Here is an 18,851-nt window from a genome sequence, read left to right on the forward strand (position 1 = left end):
TTCCTATTTACAGCAAACTAAAGTTTATTTTGGGGGAAAAGAACAAAGAATTCAAAGTGGGTGAGCTGCACATTTTTATACTATACAAAATGCTTTATCAAATAGAACTAAAGGGCAAAGTAATGATCAATATAAGCCACACTTACCTCAGCTTCCCTCTTCTTAGCTCGTGCCTTTTCAACTTCCTCCATGACTTTTTGGGATTCTTCAACATTTCCTTCTGCTCCCAACTGTTCTGCTTTGGCAAGCAGCTTCCCAATCTCCTCATTTAGTTCATGAACCCGCTCAGCCTGAGAGAAAGGACAAATAGTCTTTCAATATAATCCTAACATTGGTGTTCAAAGACAATGAATAACTACGATTTATGAAGATTGTCCTGATGTAAACATTGTGTCAGCTGTCTTAATAGCATATACAAGAATATCTCTTAGGAAATTCTGTAACTCATAAATCTCAATTTAACTGGCATATAGTGAGGGCTGTAACACTATATTTTATTGGACCACTTTAAGCCTCTCTAGCTGATGCTGTAGTACATTTTCTTAGGCTCCAGCAGCTATTGATACCTCTGTCAAGAGACCATTCTTTACATGCGACTGCTAACTGGCTATGAGATTGGGGAAAAGGATCAGGATCAGTTACTGTTTCTACCCAGCACTTGTGTCCACACACACTCAGAGTCAGATACTGGTGAAAGTGTAACTGGTGAGGCACAAAGGGCAACTGTAGCATTCATATTGCTGCTAAAATCAGTTACTCAGTAAAGAATGACGAGAGAAAACTAGACTTTGTCTAGATGTCCTTGTTTAACACCAGGCAGTAAATGTACCCAATGAGACAATGAATGAACTGAAACATGTACTGAAATTTCTAAATCAATAACTCTCATTAGGTCATAGAAGGAGCTTACATTGCTGTCACACAAAATAAAAGTAACAGTGCCACCACCTTCTACATAGCTCCAGCCATGTTACACATTGCAAAATCTTTCACTTCTCACAGACTGTGCTGACTGGTCATATCTGCATGATCATTTAGGGTGTCACAAAATCAATTTTCTGTTAATCACTATAGAGGTGATTTTTGCTATGTGGCTGAGGTCCTATGACAGCGCAATAGTGGTGTTGGGGCTTGTCAGGACTGCAGGCTATTTAAGCCTTTTCCTTTAAAGGAGGACCATTTAGAACAAACAGCTTTCACATTACTATTTAATAAAGACAAAAGAAATGCATTTTCATTAGTTTCATATATATTAAATGTAAATCACAGTTTATAGCTTAAGTGCTGGATTCAGGCAACGATAAAAGCACATTAAATCACTCTTGGATTCTTTATACATACTGACAAAATCAAATTTACAGCAAACTAAAGTTTATTTTGGGGGAAAAGAACAAAGAATTCAAAGGGGCAATGTGACATTTTGGCAAATGTGTTAAAAAATCAAATTTTTTAACAATCACATTATTTGCAGACACATCACTTTAGGTTACAAAAATCACAGGATGTGATGACATATCAATAGGCTTATTAATAAATATCTGGAAAACAAAACCTCAGACAAGTTTTGCTGATAAGGGCAAAATCTAAAAGGTGCCTTTCAATGTTTATCGAGTGAGAAAATTGAAGGTTCTCTCATCTCGGAGGGAATCTCCGTTACATCCTGCTTAGACAGCCAGCCTATTTTGTATTTAAATCCCTGTTAAATTAATGACTAATATTGATCATACCTTCGCTGCCACCTCAGCACTGATTTCTTCTTGGGTTTCTGCCAAACGTTTCTTTGCAATTTCTGTTCTTCTGTCGCAGTCTGTGATGAATGATTGCAAATGATCCATTGCCTACAAAAAAAAAGCACAGCAATTAACCTTTGGATTTCCAATGTAGTTGAATTCACAAAGATTTAAAATCAATTATGATTAAGTTTATAACTAATACTGTTTGACATTGCAAGAGAATGGCAACATCTACAATGAGTCAGGTAAGGGTACTTATCAAACTCCATCCCATGAATTATACTACGAACCATCTGGAAAAATGCTTCTTGAAAATCAGAATTTTCAAATTACTAACAAGTCAATTGTGCCCCCTCCCTGATTGTTGAATACATGATATTGTGTGGCACTTGGTCAGATAGTCTGCAAGCGCTCGAGTACAACTGCATATTCTGGAAATCCAAAATAAAAACAGAAAATGCTGAAATATTCAGCAAGTAAGTCAGCATCTGTAGAGAGAGAAAAAGAATTAACATTTTGGGTTGTTAATCTTTGTCAGAAATCAGTTAACATTAACACTGTTTCTCTTTCCATGGATGCTGCTTGACCTACTATGCATTTTCAGCATTTTGTTTTGATGCAAGAACTCGAGGTTGGATCCTTTGTCTGTGACGATTGCATAGTTCAGCTGACTGAGTGTCAGACTTAGGAAGAGGGTCTTGGAAACAAGGACTTTATCTTTTAGGTGAATAAAATGCTTTAATATACGAGGGAAAAAATGGAGACTGCATGGTCTGTGCAGTGATTGTCACAATGTTAGGATATTTTCTGGTTGTTTGGCAATGAAAGAGGGGATAATGGTTAACGGGTTCTGATAAAAGGCTGTCCAGAAATGTTAATTCTGTTTCTCTCTCCACAGATGCTGCCTCAACTTACAATGTGCTGCTTTCTGTTTTTATTTCAAATCCTGGGCTGGGGATGAATCAATACTTACGTTCAAACAGATGGGCACAAACAGTACCCCTAGAAGCCGACAATACCTAAAAAGCTAATTTCTGAAGTTTTCCAGTAGATTATGTGACAAGAAAATTTAGATTCTACAGCAAATCTATCCAATATCTTGTCTGAATTTTCTCACCCTATCCCCATATCCTTAGATTCCCTTAGAGTGCAAAAACCTATTGATCGTAGTCTTGAATCTGTTCAATGATTGACCATCTACAGCTCTCTGGGGTAGAGAATTTTAGATTCACAACTCTCCGAGTGAAAAAATTTCTCATCTCAATTCTAAATGGCCAACCCCTCACCTGAGACTACTCCTCATAGTTATGACCGTTCAGTCAGGAGAAACTTTTGTTTTTTTTAAGCACCAAAACTAATCATGAGGTTCATTTGCTGTTTGTGGGACATTGCAGTGAACATTGGTGCTTTTTTCACCAAAATTTTTGTATAAAGATAAACGTAATTGGATATGAAGCATCTTAGGTAGAGTGAGAATAGATCAATAATCCTGGGTCCTGGTTTGCACAAAAGGACAGGGCAAATAGGGGTCAGTACAAAACTGAAGTATTGCAAATCCCACTTTTACTGGTATTGGTGATCTTTTGTTACATTATTTGTACTCGAGTCTCTAGATTTTAAAAAAAGGACATACTTAGAGCAGAAAACTTATTCCTAAATTTCTAGGTACTGATGAAAGACAGAATGAGAGATTCAAGCAACCATCAATAGTGAAGTGAAGTGGCAGGGGTGGGGGACACGAGTTAAGTGCGTGTATGACAGCACAAAAATGGCTGATATCCCCAGGGTGAAGGCAGTGTTGTGGTCTGAGCCATTCTTTAATTACAGAGCATTTCACTTGAGCTGGAACAAGCGAATCTGATCGAGAAACTTTCCAGCCCCTTTCTGGAAATCTGCTCTCATCAAGGCAGAATCACAACAGAATTTCTTCATTAAACATAAATGCAAGACCACCCAGGTCTCTTCCATTAGGGTTCCTGTTGAGGATATTGCTACCTGTCTACAGACTAATGTGCAGGTTTCTTTGCCACAAGTCAGTGCGGCAAAACAACATATCAGCAATTGAAATTGTCCCAAATAGGCTATCCAACTTGAACAGTACACAAACTTAGCATTCTTTAGAAAGTACAAAACCTGATAAGACTTGAAACCTTCTTCCTCATTCAGGGAGAACTGAAGACCATAAAATGGCAAATGGAAAACTAATAAATGACAAAAGCCCTCCTTCTGATGTGTGGCAGCATATGGGATCTGCCTGGTGTTGGAGAGAAACAAGGAAATTATGGACATCTGTGGGAAAGTCATTGCAATCTGTAGGACAGGGTGTCCAAACACTTAAAAATAAATTTCAAGTGATTAGTGAGAAACAACATGGATGTGTAAAGATTGATCATGTCTAATGAACACAGCTGAATTTTTTTGAGGAAGTAACTAAAAGTAGTAGGGATTGTCTTATGCTCCTAGCTTATAAGAACTTCTAGAAGGCATTCAATAAGGCTCAATAAGAGAATGTTATCTAAAATTAATTCATGAATTTGAAGATAAATCATTTAACTGGTTAGATGGTAGAAGACAGAGAGACCAGAGATAACAGCTATGTTCTCAAATTGAGATGAAGATACTGGTGACACCTCACAAGGATCTGTGGCGTAGCCTCAACTAAATATAGCACCATATTTATTAATGACTTAAACAGAACAATAGAGAGCAATAAATCCAAGTTTGCCGATGACACAAAAATTGGTGGCATAGTAAGTATAGACAGAAACATAAAGAAATACTGATAGACTAAGCGAGTGGGCAAAAATTGTGACAAACGGCTTTCAATGCAAGTAAGTGAGATCATATATTTTGGGCTAAAATGAATAGATCCAAGTACTTTTAAATGGTGAAAATCTAGGACCAGTGAAAATCTAAAGAGATTTAGGAGTCCATGTACCAAAATGCAGTTAAGTACAAAAAGTTATCAAAAAGCCTTACAGAATGGTGGCTTTTATATCTAGACTATAAAAGGGAAGGAAGCTTCAATAAAGCTCTACAAAGTCTTGTTTAGACTACATTTGGAGTACCACGTACAATTCTGGGCACTGCACTTTAGAATGAATATTTTGGTCTTGGAAGGAGTATGATGCAGATTCACCGAAACATTACCAGGGCTTCAAGGGTTAAAGTAGGAGGACAGATTAGGTAAACTAGATCTAGTCTAGTTCCTGGAATCTAGGCTAAGTGGTGATTTGATTAAGGTACCTTAAATTGTGGTGTATAAGTTGACCCAGCATATAAGACGACCCATTTTTTTCAATCCCAAAAATCAGGTTTCTGCATATACTCAGCATACAAGCCGGCCCCCTTTTCAGACACAACATGCTATACTTGCATTAGTATTCAACCACAATTTTTCACCCCATAAATGCTTGTTTTACTTGCTGGCACTTTATAACTGGGTGGAAGGGATCAAGCAGGCCATACTGGCAGTGTTGCCAAGATGTGTGGGAGTTTAAGATACACCCACTCTTGGCATCAAGATACTGATGACATTTCAAAATGGTGACCACCCAAACCCACGCCAGTGACTTTTATACTTGGTGTATAAACCAACCCCCATTTTTGGAAGGATTTTTTGAGGCTTCAAAGTTGCCATCTACAGTATTTAACATTTTGAAAGTAATTAATGATAGTTCACACTTGTGTGGAAACTGGAGAAAAAAAACAATATTGTTAAAAATCTACTTTGTGAGAACAAACATTTCTAGGTAAGCAGGTGCAGTAGTGCTTAGGTGCATCCTATGTATTCAAAACAGCAGTATCTTGTGCTTTCTCTCAGTGAGAATTTGAAATCCAAACCAATTACTTATTGTTGAATTTGAGGACAGTTCTGCATTTGGACTTTCACTTGAAAGGACTAATAGAATTACAATCTCATATTGTTTCATTCCTGCAGCATATTGCATTCCATATTACTGCATTTGCATTTATATTTTTGGAACCCTTGATGAATTTGTTTTCAATTAAACCATTTTTGCATTTTTAAATGGTCAGTTAACTTCAAATTGTATACAACAAAAAGCCCAAATTGTAGAATGAAAGTGCATTGTCATTTTTAGGCTCTACTTTAAGGTGTCATCATACCTTTCAACTCTACATAGCAGTAATTATACCATCACTTACATCCATTTCAAAAAAGTGGTCCTTTAATTTGGAGGCAATTTCATAGTCTGCTCTCAGTGCAAGGTCATGAACTTTTGTGCACTCTCCAAGGTCCATTCTCTGTAGGAAATTGAGAAACAAGTCAAATATTAACTAGACAGTTCTGAATGATATTAAATGAAATAGCAAAATAACAATACCAAACCATTATTTCAATCCACCATGACAATGGGTAGGTGTTCTAAAATGAGAGGGCTATAATCATTAAATATCAGAATCCACAACTGTAATGTTTAAGTCAGCACGATCCAATAAAAAAACAAGGTTGTAAATCATCAGCACAGCAATCCTAAACAAAATAAACTGAAATAAAAAAATTCTATTTATATGCCTTATCAGAACAAAACATCGCAAAAATGCTTTACTTAATGAAGTTTTTGTACATCACTACCCTCACCCCACCCCAATAAAAAATGCCAATGGTTCGCATCTACATGTCTTGTGAGAAATATATAATGACATGTAGAAGACCTGTAAACTAGGGTAAAATACTGGCTCGATTTATATTATCTGAATATTGTTTTGTCTGACTTTGCAAGTTGAGATTCAGCCAAACTAGGCACCAGCAAGATCACTAAATTTTTCCTTGCATTCTTTTCAATCTTGCTTGTGTTTTGCAACATGGCTTCAGCTCATGAGAAAGGAAATATAGAAATTGGGCATTGTATCTAGAATTGACTTGGATTTTTAATCTTATACATACAAATAAGGGGATGGGAAGGAACTGTAATTTTCAAATATACTTTTGTTTCACAGCTTTGTGAAAACTCTCAAACTTACATCTTCTGATTCTACAACCTTCACCCCCTTATACATGCACGAGTGTGTGAACTGACAATGTCTGAATAAATGAAGTACAACCATTCCATGACCAAAGGACATTTTATTTTTAAGCGATGATATGCTGGGAAAAAATATCTTTCCACTTTTTGGATGCAGCAACAAGCAGTTTCAAATAAGGCACAATGAGGATAAATGGAAATTCAAGTTCCTCATAACCACGACTTAACCCTGCACGACAAGGTAAATCCCCTTATCACTCAAAAATTTTCAAGGCTTTACCAAGTGGCACAGCAAGCTACTGAAGACTGAAACACAAGGTTTGCATTGTGGACCCCCTGCCCCTGCTAAAATCCAGAAGGTGAAACATCAAATTTTCTAGTTAATTACATCAATCAACCAAATCTAACACACTTTAAAATTTACTGCAGCTCTAACAAACAGTCTGCACTTTATTTTTTTTTAAATTGGATGACTGGATGACCTATATTCAGTTCATAGACACTGCAGTGTTTAAAATGGGTATGTTCCTGTGTGCTGGATGTTTTTGGCTCATTTGCAATATGACTTGCAATACAGAAGTAGTAAGCATGCTAAAACAATTAGCAGCATCCACATGAGCATTTCAATAAAACTGATGCGAAAAGGGGCCGCAGATGCACAGTACAATGGTTTATTTAATACTTGCTCAGTGATGGGCTAGCTTATTTCAGCCAGGAAACAATATAGAGTCATAGATGCACTGCAATTGGCCTTATCATCATTGAGCTAAGTGGAAAGGGGAAAAATGCACATAATTAGCTGGCAAGCTTTTGTGTATGTATGAAAGCATCAATAAAGACCAGAGCAGACTTGATCGCAATGATGATTTTCCACGTTTAAACACACTGATGCGGCCGTATAAGTTTAGGAAGAATCAACATTATCAATGCACTATGGGTCACAATTTGGTATTAACAGAAAGGTATGCAGTTTAAATTGTTACTAGTGGATCTCCGGTGATAGGGTTCATGTTAAACTGGATAATATACTACTGTAGAATAACAACAGTAGAACAAAACAGCATGCATTATGGAGTATGGGGCTTCTAAAAAGCTGCTGTGCCCCATTGAGGTCAAAAGCTCCAACTGTTGTTGCGTAAACAGTGTGAATCCACAGTTTAAAGCCTTTGTTGAAAATAGTTTTGTAGATTGGAAGACAGTGACAAATTTCAGGCATTATGTGAGTACCCAAGGTGAAAAATCAAGCTTTTCTTTAAAAAAAATGCTTGTTATGGTTAATCAGAGCTATAAGCCCTTCCAACCGCTGTCAGTAAGATATTATCATTGGAGGACCTTTCCTGTCTATTGAAAATGGTTAGCTTTCTTTCTCTAAAATATTTGTGTAGCACAAAGAAGTTTGCCTATGGACTGACAGAGTGTACATGCTGATTGTATATGTGGTTTGCATTTTTGGCCATCATAGTAAATTTCCCTATGTATATTTGCAGCAAGACCTGTCAGGAACAAGGGTTTATTTGAAAAGTCAGAATGTGTCACCTCAGTGATCTTACGTATCATTACCAACTAAGATAGGGAGTCAGAGATGCAAGCAGTAGACGGAATAGCAATTAAACCTGGACCCTAACTCTTCTTTTAGTTAGACTTTGCGGCATTAAAAAATACAATATCATCTATTGTATCACAATGCTTAAAAAAAGTATCAAAAAAGGTGGCTATTTGAAATATACGCAGAAAACATCTACAGCCTTTTTTGACTTTGCTTCATCTGCAACAGTCAGGTAATGTTTTCTGCATTGTATGACATAAGAGTCAGCCTTGGCTCTATAGGGCACACACTTTCCATTCAGTCAGAACATCCTGGGTTCAAAAGTCACTCCAGAGACTTAGGCACAAATATCCAGGCTGACACTCAGTGTAGTACTTTGGAAGTGCTGCACCATCAGGGGTGCCATCTTATGGATGAGATGTTAAACTGAGGTCCTGTGCTCTCTCAAATGGACATAAAAGGTAACATGCACTATTTTAAAGAGGAGCAGAGGTGTTCTCCCCAGTGTCCTGGTGCCAATATTTATCCTTCAACCAACATCACTAAAATAGGTCATCTGATCATTATCACATCGTTGTGTGTGGGACCTTGCTGTGCACAAGTTGGCTGCTGTGTTTCCTTCATTTCAAAAATTGCACTCTGTGGGAAATGTTGAGCTCATGAAAGGTGCTATATAAACCCAAGTCTTTCTTTTTCTTTCATAACTTTACAGTCCTTAACCATGGACCTTCTATAGCAGAAACAGTGCATCAGTACACACGGAGAAGCTGCCACACTTGGATTTTCAAAAAAAAAAAATCTTGAAATGTTGGCTGCCTGACAATCATTTCCCAAAAATAGATTCCTGACAAAACTGTAATAAACCGAGTAATCTTGGGCTTTATTTATTTAAACAGCAATTAATCTTTCAGGCTTTAAATGGACACAACGGCTAACACAGCTCCACCACAGCACTGATATGCTGTGTGCCAACATGACAGGAACATAAGAAATAGTAGGTCATTTGGCCCTTCAAGCCTGCTCCACCATTCAACAAGATCTAGGGATGAGAGCAGCTGAAGGTTTTTTAAAGTCTGAAAAATTTTAGTGGCTGCAAAAGCTTTTAGGCCACTTCAAGTGGGTGGAATTGTTCAACTTCACATGGGGAAGAAATAGTTTTCCTTTTGTTTACCTTCTATTAACGTCAAGACTGTGGACCAATGCACTCATATCGAACCACCAAAGTGATTTCAGCATTTAATGCAGTTAGTACATGTAATACAGGATGAAGCAAATACTAACACCATAACATGACCTATTTCTATCTGTCCATCTTGTGCATTAATGATGGCTAAAGGAGTTGAAACTTAAATTTTCATAAGTAAAGAAGAAATATATGGTGTGGGTTTGATGCTTTCCTTGAGTTCCAATTGTTTAACCTGATGTGTGTTTATTTTAAATTTTGATGTAGTAGAATGAGATTGAAAAAATACTGGGAGTAACTTGCATCAGCAAAATAAATGTCAACAATGGAGGAATTCTAACTTCCCAATTGTATCCATGGAAGAAATGCCAGGCCATGATCTAACACGCCGAGCCTGATTTCCTTTGTAGCTCAGCTTGGACAGTTGAACGTACTCTAGCTCCAAAGTCAGATATTGTAAATTGCAAGCTTCAATGAGGTTTTACATCTCACCACCTTTTGCCTCAGCTCATCTACTGCTGAAACTCTCATCCATGTCTTTGTTACCTCTAGATTTGACTATTCAAATGCACTCCTGGCCAGCCCCCACATTCTATCCTCTGTAAACTTGAGCTCATCCAAAACTCTGCTGTCTGTATCCTTAATCACACCCAAGTCCTGATCACTTATCACCCCTGTGGTTGCTGACATAGATTGGCTCCTGGTTAAACAAAACCTCCACTTTAAAAATTTTAAAATCTGTGCAAGGCCTCGCCCCTCCCTAACTCTATAATCTTCACCAGTTCCATAACTGACTGCTCCTTTAAAAATACAAATTGCTGTTTATGTACATAAGAACTTTGAATCACTAACTGATTACTCCAAACATATGGAGGCAACCACAATCTAATTTAAACTAATTTAAGTCACATTTCTAAAATTCATATTTTTGTCTCATTTAGCAAGGTTTGCAAAAAAAAAATTACAAATTGCGTGTTCTATGTCTTCTGTCACACAATTTGTTTATGCCAGTTTTCAATGATGCAGTCGTGTTCAACTTTCCTTGTTTGTCAATAATGCTAAACAGCTTTCAAGAATAGAGTGATTTGGGCCCAAGTAAAGGAAAGGCTTACTACCCAGTGCTTCATAACGTAAGAAAAATGTTTGGCACACAAGTTCAGCAAAACTGTCCTCCTCCCCCAAACTTTCACATACTAGTCCAAGAGGTCACTAGGCCCAAGGGCGCACAACAGTCAAAAATGGAGCCCTTGCCAGTTGTTGCCTACTGGGAGTCTAGGGTTATTGGGGAGAGTGAAAATAGTTTGCCCAAGGCAGGCCTGACCAAAACAGCAGTTGAGATCAGCAGGGGGGAAAGGTGAAAAAGCTGCGCAGTTGTACCTCTGCACTGTGCTTGCAAATTGCGCTCTCTGGAAGTTGGTTGCAGCCGCCCGTTTTCCTCCCAATCTGCAGCCACGCTCAGGGATGTCATGCCAGCTGCCTCACGTTCTGGGCCACATGTAACTTTGCAACTGTCCCCGGAAACCACGCTTTGTGGATGCTCACACAGAGTGTGCAATCCCTCCTTACATGGCATCTCACGCTCCGGCACAACTTCCGAAAAAGCCAACATTGCACAGGTGGCTAGGGGCAGGCATACTACACACACATCCCACTCTGTTAGAATTAATAGCAAACCTGTTCCCTTCCTGTTGTTGTGTCCGGAAGCTCAAAGTCACATTGTGTTCTTTTTAAAATGTTTAACGTGCAACATATTTCAAAATCACCTCTGCAGAGGTCAAATGAAGAATTAAAAGAGCAGAATTCCATGATTCCAAAGTCGGAATTCTGCCAAATGATGGAAATTTCTATCCAAGGATTGTGGCTGATCTTCTATTTCAACTCCACCTTCCAACACTATCCCTATATCCCTTAATCTCCTCTGTAGCCAAAAATTACTGACCTCTTGTCTTGAATATATTCAATGACTGAACATCCACAGCTCTCTTATGTACAGAATTTCAAAGATTCACAATCCTTTGTGTAAATACATTTCTCATCTCAGTCCTAAATGGACAACTCCTTATTCTGAGAATGACCCTGTGTTCTATACTCCCCAGACAGGGGAAACATTTCCTCAGCATCTACCCTGTCAAGTTCCTTAAGAACGTTATATATTTCAATTAGATCACCATTCATTCTTCTAACTCCAAGGAAGACAGGCCTTGTGTACTCAATCATTCCTCATACAACAATCCCTCACCTCAGGAACCAGTCTAGTGAATGTTTGTCGCATTCCCTCTAGGGTAAGTATATCCTTCCTTAGGTATGACAAACAAAACTGCACATAGTTGTGGCCATCTTACTTGGGGTTGCCATAATGCTGGTTGATTACCATTCTGCATCGCAATCATCCTGTCAAGTCACCCATTCCTTTTCCAATCCTGCTGCACTTAACTCTCTTGCCACTGCGTCTTTCCATCCAGACCTTCCTCCTCCTCTTTCTGGTAGTCTCACCTCCATCACTCGCCCCACCACATTTTTTTTCTCTCTCTCTTCAGAACAGATTACTATACCATTTCAATCTCCTTTCAGATACTTTCTTTAGATGCTCTCAATCTTCACTGATCTCCTGATGTGATTCCTTTCTCATTACTCCACATATCCATCTCAGCATCTGTTGTGGCCTCATCAACGTTTTGCGTAATTGTAGTAAGACGTCTTTACTCTTATGCTCCAATGTCTCTGTAACAAAAGCTATCGTACCATTTGTCTTTCTAATTTCTTGCTGCACATGCATGTTAACAGTGATGTACAAGGATGCCCAGTCCTTCCGAATGCAATTTCCCGATCTCTCACCATTTGAAGAAAATTTGCTTTATTTTTCCTACCAAAATGGATAACTTTACACTTTGCTAATTACATCCATGTTATAATATTCCTATCACTATAAATTTACTGTCAGCAACATCATGGACAAACCATTAAAATAGAGGTATGAGAGAGGGCAGTAAAAAGCGACAGTGAACTAAAAAATAATTTAAACAATTTGGTTTAAAGGCATGTGACCGATTTAACCCGGTGCTTAGTTTACACTGAAAATGACAGGAAAGATTATACTTTAGTATTTTGATTTAACTAGGAGCTTAAGTGGACTCACCTTTAAATACAAAGTGTCCCTATTTTAGCAAAAAACTCAGCAACAGGCACGTACGTAGCTGTTCAGTATCAGATTTGATCAATTTCCAAAGAATTGTGAAATAAAATAAGCATGTATTTTTAATTTAACAAAATATATTACCGTTCCAGAAAGAATGTCATGTGGGCAGCAGCTCAGGAGGTGACTCTTGCAGACCCGATCGTCAGTAAATCTGATTCGCTGCCGACTGGCATCTCCTGCAATACAGAGGTCATAGCGCAAAACAGGGTTAGATGGGAAACTATGAATCATACACACACGTAACAAGTAATCCCTGCCTCCATCCCTCTGAAAAGTATGTTTCCAATACCATGTGCCTTTTCTAAACTAAATGGACACAATTAAAAATACAGAGTGGTGTCTGCAAAGTAGCCCAATAATAGCTTCAGGATTTTAGCAAAAACATCTACTTTTAGTTTAATAGATCAAATGAAGACATTTGCAGTAAAATTACAACTAAAGCCATTGAAAATTAAGTTACTCTTCTGAGCTTTCAGAATTCGCTATGTAGCAGAATGCTGCATCTAGATACCATTTACCTATAACCAAACAGGTGCTCACAACTAAAGATGTGGAATATCACAAAAGCATAAATTTTTGAATATTGAGTTTAAGCCCCTTGTTCAGTTTAACTTCCCCCTACCCCCCAAACCCCCTTCAACTTCCTCCTACCTGATGCTTATTTGACATGGTTTGTCTTCAGGTAGTTATGAAAATTAAGATAGTTGTTTTGTGCACATCCAGTAGCTGCCTGTTATTAAGTTACTCACTATTACAGGACTCTACAAAAGCTAAATAATTTTGTAAAAATGTGCACTTGTGCAAAGGTTTGATCAAATACCAGAAATTTTCTATATAGAAAGGAAATATCACTGCTACCTCAGGCTAAAATGGCAACTTTCCAAGAGCAAACGTGTGTGTGCATACTAACACTGCAGGTTACCACCATAATTAATGCATTATAGGCAGCACAAGGTGGATTAATTGTTGTAGAATTACAACATTACAGAGATTACTGGCATCAAATACATGACCTTTCAGAAGAGTGGGCTTCACTCTAAATAATTCAACATGAACAGGTCTGTAGCCAATACCTCAATCCTGCCAGACTGTTCAGTACCCCAAACCAGCATTAGTAGGGACTCTTATGCCAAAGATGTATCACACCCAACTCCTAGAATTCTTCCCTCCTTTCCTATTATGGGTTACTAAAACCTTTTCAACATCTGGATATGCTGTCATGACTTCGCCCAAGCTACAACGTAAATGTGGCCGTAGTCTTCTACTTACTCTCCTTTCTAGACATGCAGGGTAAGGCGGCAATCGGAAACATACTTTTTCACCCAAGTACGTTTACTGTATTACAAGTCACACAGATGATTTCACATTTGTTTAGGGCAAGTTGTATTTTAAGAGGTCAATCAGTCTTTCATGAAGGAGGTTCCAGGCAAGTACCATGTCTTGGAAATAAAATCTGTAGGAAAATCAACTTTGTGACATCTACAAAGCTGAATACAATCACTCCGGCTGCAGGGAAAGAAGATCACCAACAAAACTGCCAGTCTACCTGGACTGTGCATACTCAGGGAGCGATGTGTCTAACACTGCACTACAGACTAACTTCAAACTTACTGAAACGGGCAAAGTAGTCCATATCAACAGATTCAATTAAAAGGAGGGCTGAGTTCCTCGCCCTACTTTAAGAGAAGCAAGGAGAAATGTTTCCTCCAAATGAGGTTTCTACTAAAGATTTAAAGAAGTGTCACTATCAATTGAAGCAACTAAAATGACTAACTGAACTCCATTTTTGACAGAATTCATGCCAAAAACAACCAAATTAAAATTAGGATTCCAATTTAAGTACGGGTATTCAGATGCAGTCACTTACAGGATTTTCCATACTGACCTGATTCGAACCCACTTTATACACCTGCCCACGCACTTCTTTCATCTAGCTGCATTGGAGCCATTACATATGTGAGCGATAACGGATAGGAGAAAAACACATTGAAATCACATAAAACTAAAAAAAATTTAAAAAAAGATCAAGACACCACTCATGAGACGAGTTATAAATACATTAAAAAAGCACTGTCCAGAATTTTATCACCTCAATTATGTCACAGAAGTGCAGTGCGTTCACTTGGTCTAAACTACTCCAAAGCAGTTAACTTGTTAATTCTAAATCCATGTGCACAAGTGGCAAAATTTAGGATGCAGTTACAAAAAAAAAACCACATGGGAAATAATGTAAGCTCCATTAAGATCACACGTCAAACATAATGCAAATCTTCACAAATATAATTTCGGTAGTTGCATCACCCTACCCTACAGATGCTGTGTTGTACTGGCCCAAACATAGACCGTGTGTCAGGTGAACTCCTGTGAGAGTAAAGCATTGTTTAATGGATATAAACTGCTCAGAGTACAAAAATGAACATTTAATTTTTAAAATGACTTTATAGACTAATAAGCCCCAAACTGCACAGTTGACTCAGTCTATTCTACATGGTTTTCATTAATCCCATATCTACTTATCAGGATTCTGCATATGATTCTTTTCCAAGACATGATACCTTATGGAATTCTTTCAGCCCTGTAGAATGTCATTTGAAATCAACTGCAAAATATCCTTTTCTTTTAAAAGAGGGATAAACAAAACATAGATTGAAAAAGCTTGCAAAGTGAGAATACACACTGCGAGTGCCCCCAGGACACCAGCTTCCATCTCTTCCACTATTAGTGCCTCAGCTGCACAGTGTTTTATACCCTGGATGTTGGGAAGTTAAAAAGGTGAGAGTGTTCAGTGTTATACACCTGCAAGAAGGGACTTACGCCAATCACACATCAAGCAGTTCTACAAAATGAAATGAAATTTTCTTCTCTTGGACTTAAACAGTGTTTTCAAAATAGTAACAGTAAACACTTGGTTGACTATACAGTTTACTTCTCTGAAGGCCATTCCAAATTAAAATGTAGGTTTAAAACTTCTGTACTGCGCAACTGTGAGAAAGATCATTTCTCAAACACTTCAACACTATTTCAACTCAAGGCTGTTAAAATTAACTTATATTCACACACTAACCAGAATAGTTTTGACTTTTCAGCATCATTGAAACCACAAATAAAAAAATGCAAGTTGAACTAGGCACTGCCCTTTCCTAACGGGTGATTAAATTACGCACTAGAAGAAAATGGAGCCTTAACAGAAAAATTAGAGGGGTTTGGGCTTGAATAGAATGAACATTCGTCTCTGATTGCTTCTGCTTAAACCTTTCATTCAGAGTAATGTTCCTAATTTGACCTTACATAGAATGCCATACCCAATAGATTGATACTTTTCTGAACAAGTCTTGACATATTGATAGTTATTTGCAAAAACGGAGAATTCTAATAATCTGTTTATTTAATTTCATGATCCATTTCAATGATTAGTCATAATTTTGGCAGGCCAATAATGATTTTTAGAATGATTACGCAATGCATGATTGGTACAGCTAACAATTATTTAAACCTCGAGCATAGCACTATCCAGTTGCACAAAGAGAGGTCATTTTTTGCATCAATTATTTGGTAAACAAATGTCAGAAGTATTAAATTCTATATTGAGCTCAGAACAAGTCTCAAATTTAGAAATAACTTACTGCTTATCAGAAAACTGGCAACTAGAGAAAGGTAGCATACACATTTTTGAAGACAGTAAATGTATCAAGGATAAACAAAATATAAATTGAAAAATCTTGGGGCTACCTCCCAAAAAGCAGAATTACACAAATGAATGTGGCTCAGTTCACAGCAATTACCCCATAGATATTGTTTAAACTAAAACCTGGGCTGAGTGCATTTTAAGACTTCAGTGTTCTAATTCCTAGTAAAGTTATTGGGTATATTTGCTCGTCTCAAAAAGGCAACAGAATAAAGCCCCAAAAGAAACAGAATTAAGTGCCCCTGCTAATGAAGTGAGATCACTATCACTTGCTATTGGCAGTATTTATTGTAACATGCTTGAAAATGCCTTCAAGCACAATACGTTATTGGAACTGTACTTTTTTTAAAGTAAGAAGCTTTTGTGAAGGGCAAAGGGGAGCAAGTGTATTTAACTGTTTCTGTAGTTATTCAGAAACTGATGTTCAAATATTCCGGCTGCTCAGAACTATATTACTGGAGTACACATGTTCTGACAGGTCAATTTATACAGTTGTATAAATGTTTAGATTAGGTACAACAATAGTGTGTCCATGTTTTCCATTTTGGCAGACATTTTTTGGTTGTCCAAGTTGCCTCTTGGCTATCCATGCCCCAAAATACAAAATCCACTATCCTTCAGGAGCTGTGTCAAATTGGTAAACCTAAACAACGCAACATTATTTTCGTCTTCAAACAGCACTGCAAAAAACTGCCAAATAAAACAGGCGAGCTGCCCATCACACTCAAAGTCAACTCAAAGTAAATTCACCATCATATAAATTATGAAGCAATAATCTACTTCAAAGTGAATGGACAGTAAAATCACATTTCAGGGTTTGGATGATATTGATGAACTTAATTTCCATTGTTCAGACCATCAGTGCTCTACTGAGAACACCATGTCAGAACTCACTTAAACATTTTCTTTTTTATTTATTCTTTCACTGTGGGCGCCACTGGCTAGGCCAACATTTGTTCATCCCTAATTACCCTTGAGATGATGGTGGTGAGCTGTCTTCATGAACTGCTGCATTCCATTTAGTGCAGGTACACCCAAAGCGCTGTTAGGGGCAGAGCTTCAGGATTTTGACCTTGCAACAGTGAAGGAACGGCGATATTGCTTCAAGTCAGGATGCCGTGTAACTTGGAAGGGAACTTGCAGGTGGTGGTGTTCCCAACCTCTGCTGCCCTTGTCCTTCTAGGCAGTAGAGGTTGTGGGTTCGGAAGGTTCTGTTGAAGGAGCCTTGTGTGAGTTGCTGCAGTGTGTCTTGTATATATGGTACATACTGCTGCCACTATGCATCAATGGCACAGGAAGCCAACAGGCTGCTTTGCCCTGAATGGACCAAGACCAGGTAAGCTTCTTGAGTGTCGTTGCAGCTACACTCATCCAGGCAAGGGGAGAGTATTCCATCACTTACTCCTGACTTGTGCCTTGTAGATAGTCGACAGGCTGTGGGGAGTGAGATGAGTTACTGGCCACAGAATTTCCAACCTCTGACCTACTCTTGTAGCCACAGTATTTACAGGTCTGGTCCAGTTCAGCCTCTAGTCAATGGTAACCCCCCCCAGGATGTTGTTAGTGGGGGATTCATTGATGGTAATGCTAATGGATATCATGGGGACATGGTTAGATTCTCTCTTGTTAGAGATGGTCATTGCCTGGTACTTGTGTGGCATGAATGTTACTTGTCACTTTTCAGCCCAAGCCTGGATGTTGTCCAGGTCTTGCTGCACATGGGCATGAACTGCTTTAGTTCTGAGGAGACGTGAATGGTGCTGAACATTGCGCAATCATCCGGGAACACCCCCATTGCCGACTATGATGGAGGGAAGGTCATTGATGAAACAGCTGAAGATGATTGGGCCTAGGAACTACCCCAAGGAGCTCCTGCAGAATGCCCTGGGTTGGAGATGATTGACCTCCAACAACCACAACCATCTTCATTTGTGCAAGGTATGACTCCAACCAGTGAAAAGTCTCCTCAATTCTCAATGACTTCAGTTTTGCTAGGAATCTGCGATGACACACTCAGTCAAATGCTGCCTTGATGTCAAGAGCCATCACTCTCACCTCACCTCTAGTTCAGCTCTTCTTTTCATGTTTGGACCAAAGCTGTAATGAGGTCAGGGGTCAAGTGGCTCTGGCAGAACCTAAACTGAGCATCAATGAGCTGGTTATTTCTATGTAAGTGCTGCTTGATAGCACTGTTGATGACAAGTTCCATCACTTTGCTGATGATCAAGAGTAGGCTGCTGGGGCAGTGATTGGCCAGGTTGGATTTGTCCTGTTTCTGTAGATAGGATATACCTGGGCAATTGTCCATATTGTCAGGTAGCTGTACTGGAACAGTTTAGCTGGGGGCGCAGCTAGTTCTAGAGTACAGGTCTTCATTACTATTGCTGGAATGTTGTCACGGACCATAAACTTTGCAGTGTTTCATGCCTTCAGCTGTTTCTTGATATCGCGTGGAGCAATTAAATTGGTTGCAGACTGGCATCAGTGATGCTGGGGACCTCAGGTGGAGGCAGAGATGGA

The 18,851-nt window shown here is 38.5% G+C and overlaps 1 protein-coding gene across 10 annotated transcripts in view; it reads right to left on the reverse strand.

The window, feature by feature from the left end:
* LOC144669585 (putative RNA-binding protein Luc7-like 2) overlaps positions 1-18,851 on the reverse strand; it is a 59,787-nt gene that overhangs the window by 19,194 nt on the left and 21,742 nt on the right. For 7 of the 10 annotated variants that reach the window (XM_078532090.1, XM_078532089.1, XM_078532087.1 and 4 more), the window contains 4 exons: positions 12,728-12,822; positions 5,901-5,999; positions 1,728-1,838; positions 147-290 (listed from right to left, as the gene is read on the reverse strand). In XM_078532090.1, coding sequence (XP_078388216.1) covers positions 147-290; positions 1,728-1,838; positions 5,901-5,996 — 351 coding nt within the window. In that variant the 5' untranslated portion in view covers positions 5,997-5,999; positions 12,728-12,822. Of the gene's footprint in view, positions 1-146; positions 291-1,727; positions 1,839-5,900; positions 6,000-12,727; positions 12,823-14,531; positions 14,581-14,952; positions 15,008-18,851 lie in introns of all 10 variants that reach the window. The other 3 variants (XM_078532094.1, XM_078532095.1, XM_078532093.1) reach the window with 2 other exon arrangements.

Source organism: Cetorhinus maximus, chromosome 29 (assembly GCF_964194155.1).
Source record: "Cetorhinus maximus chromosome 29, sCetMax3.hap1.1, whole genome shotgun sequence".
NCBI classification, from domain to species: domain Eukaryota; kingdom Metazoa; phylum Chordata; class Chondrichthyes; order Lamniformes; family Cetorhinidae; genus Cetorhinus; species Cetorhinus maximus.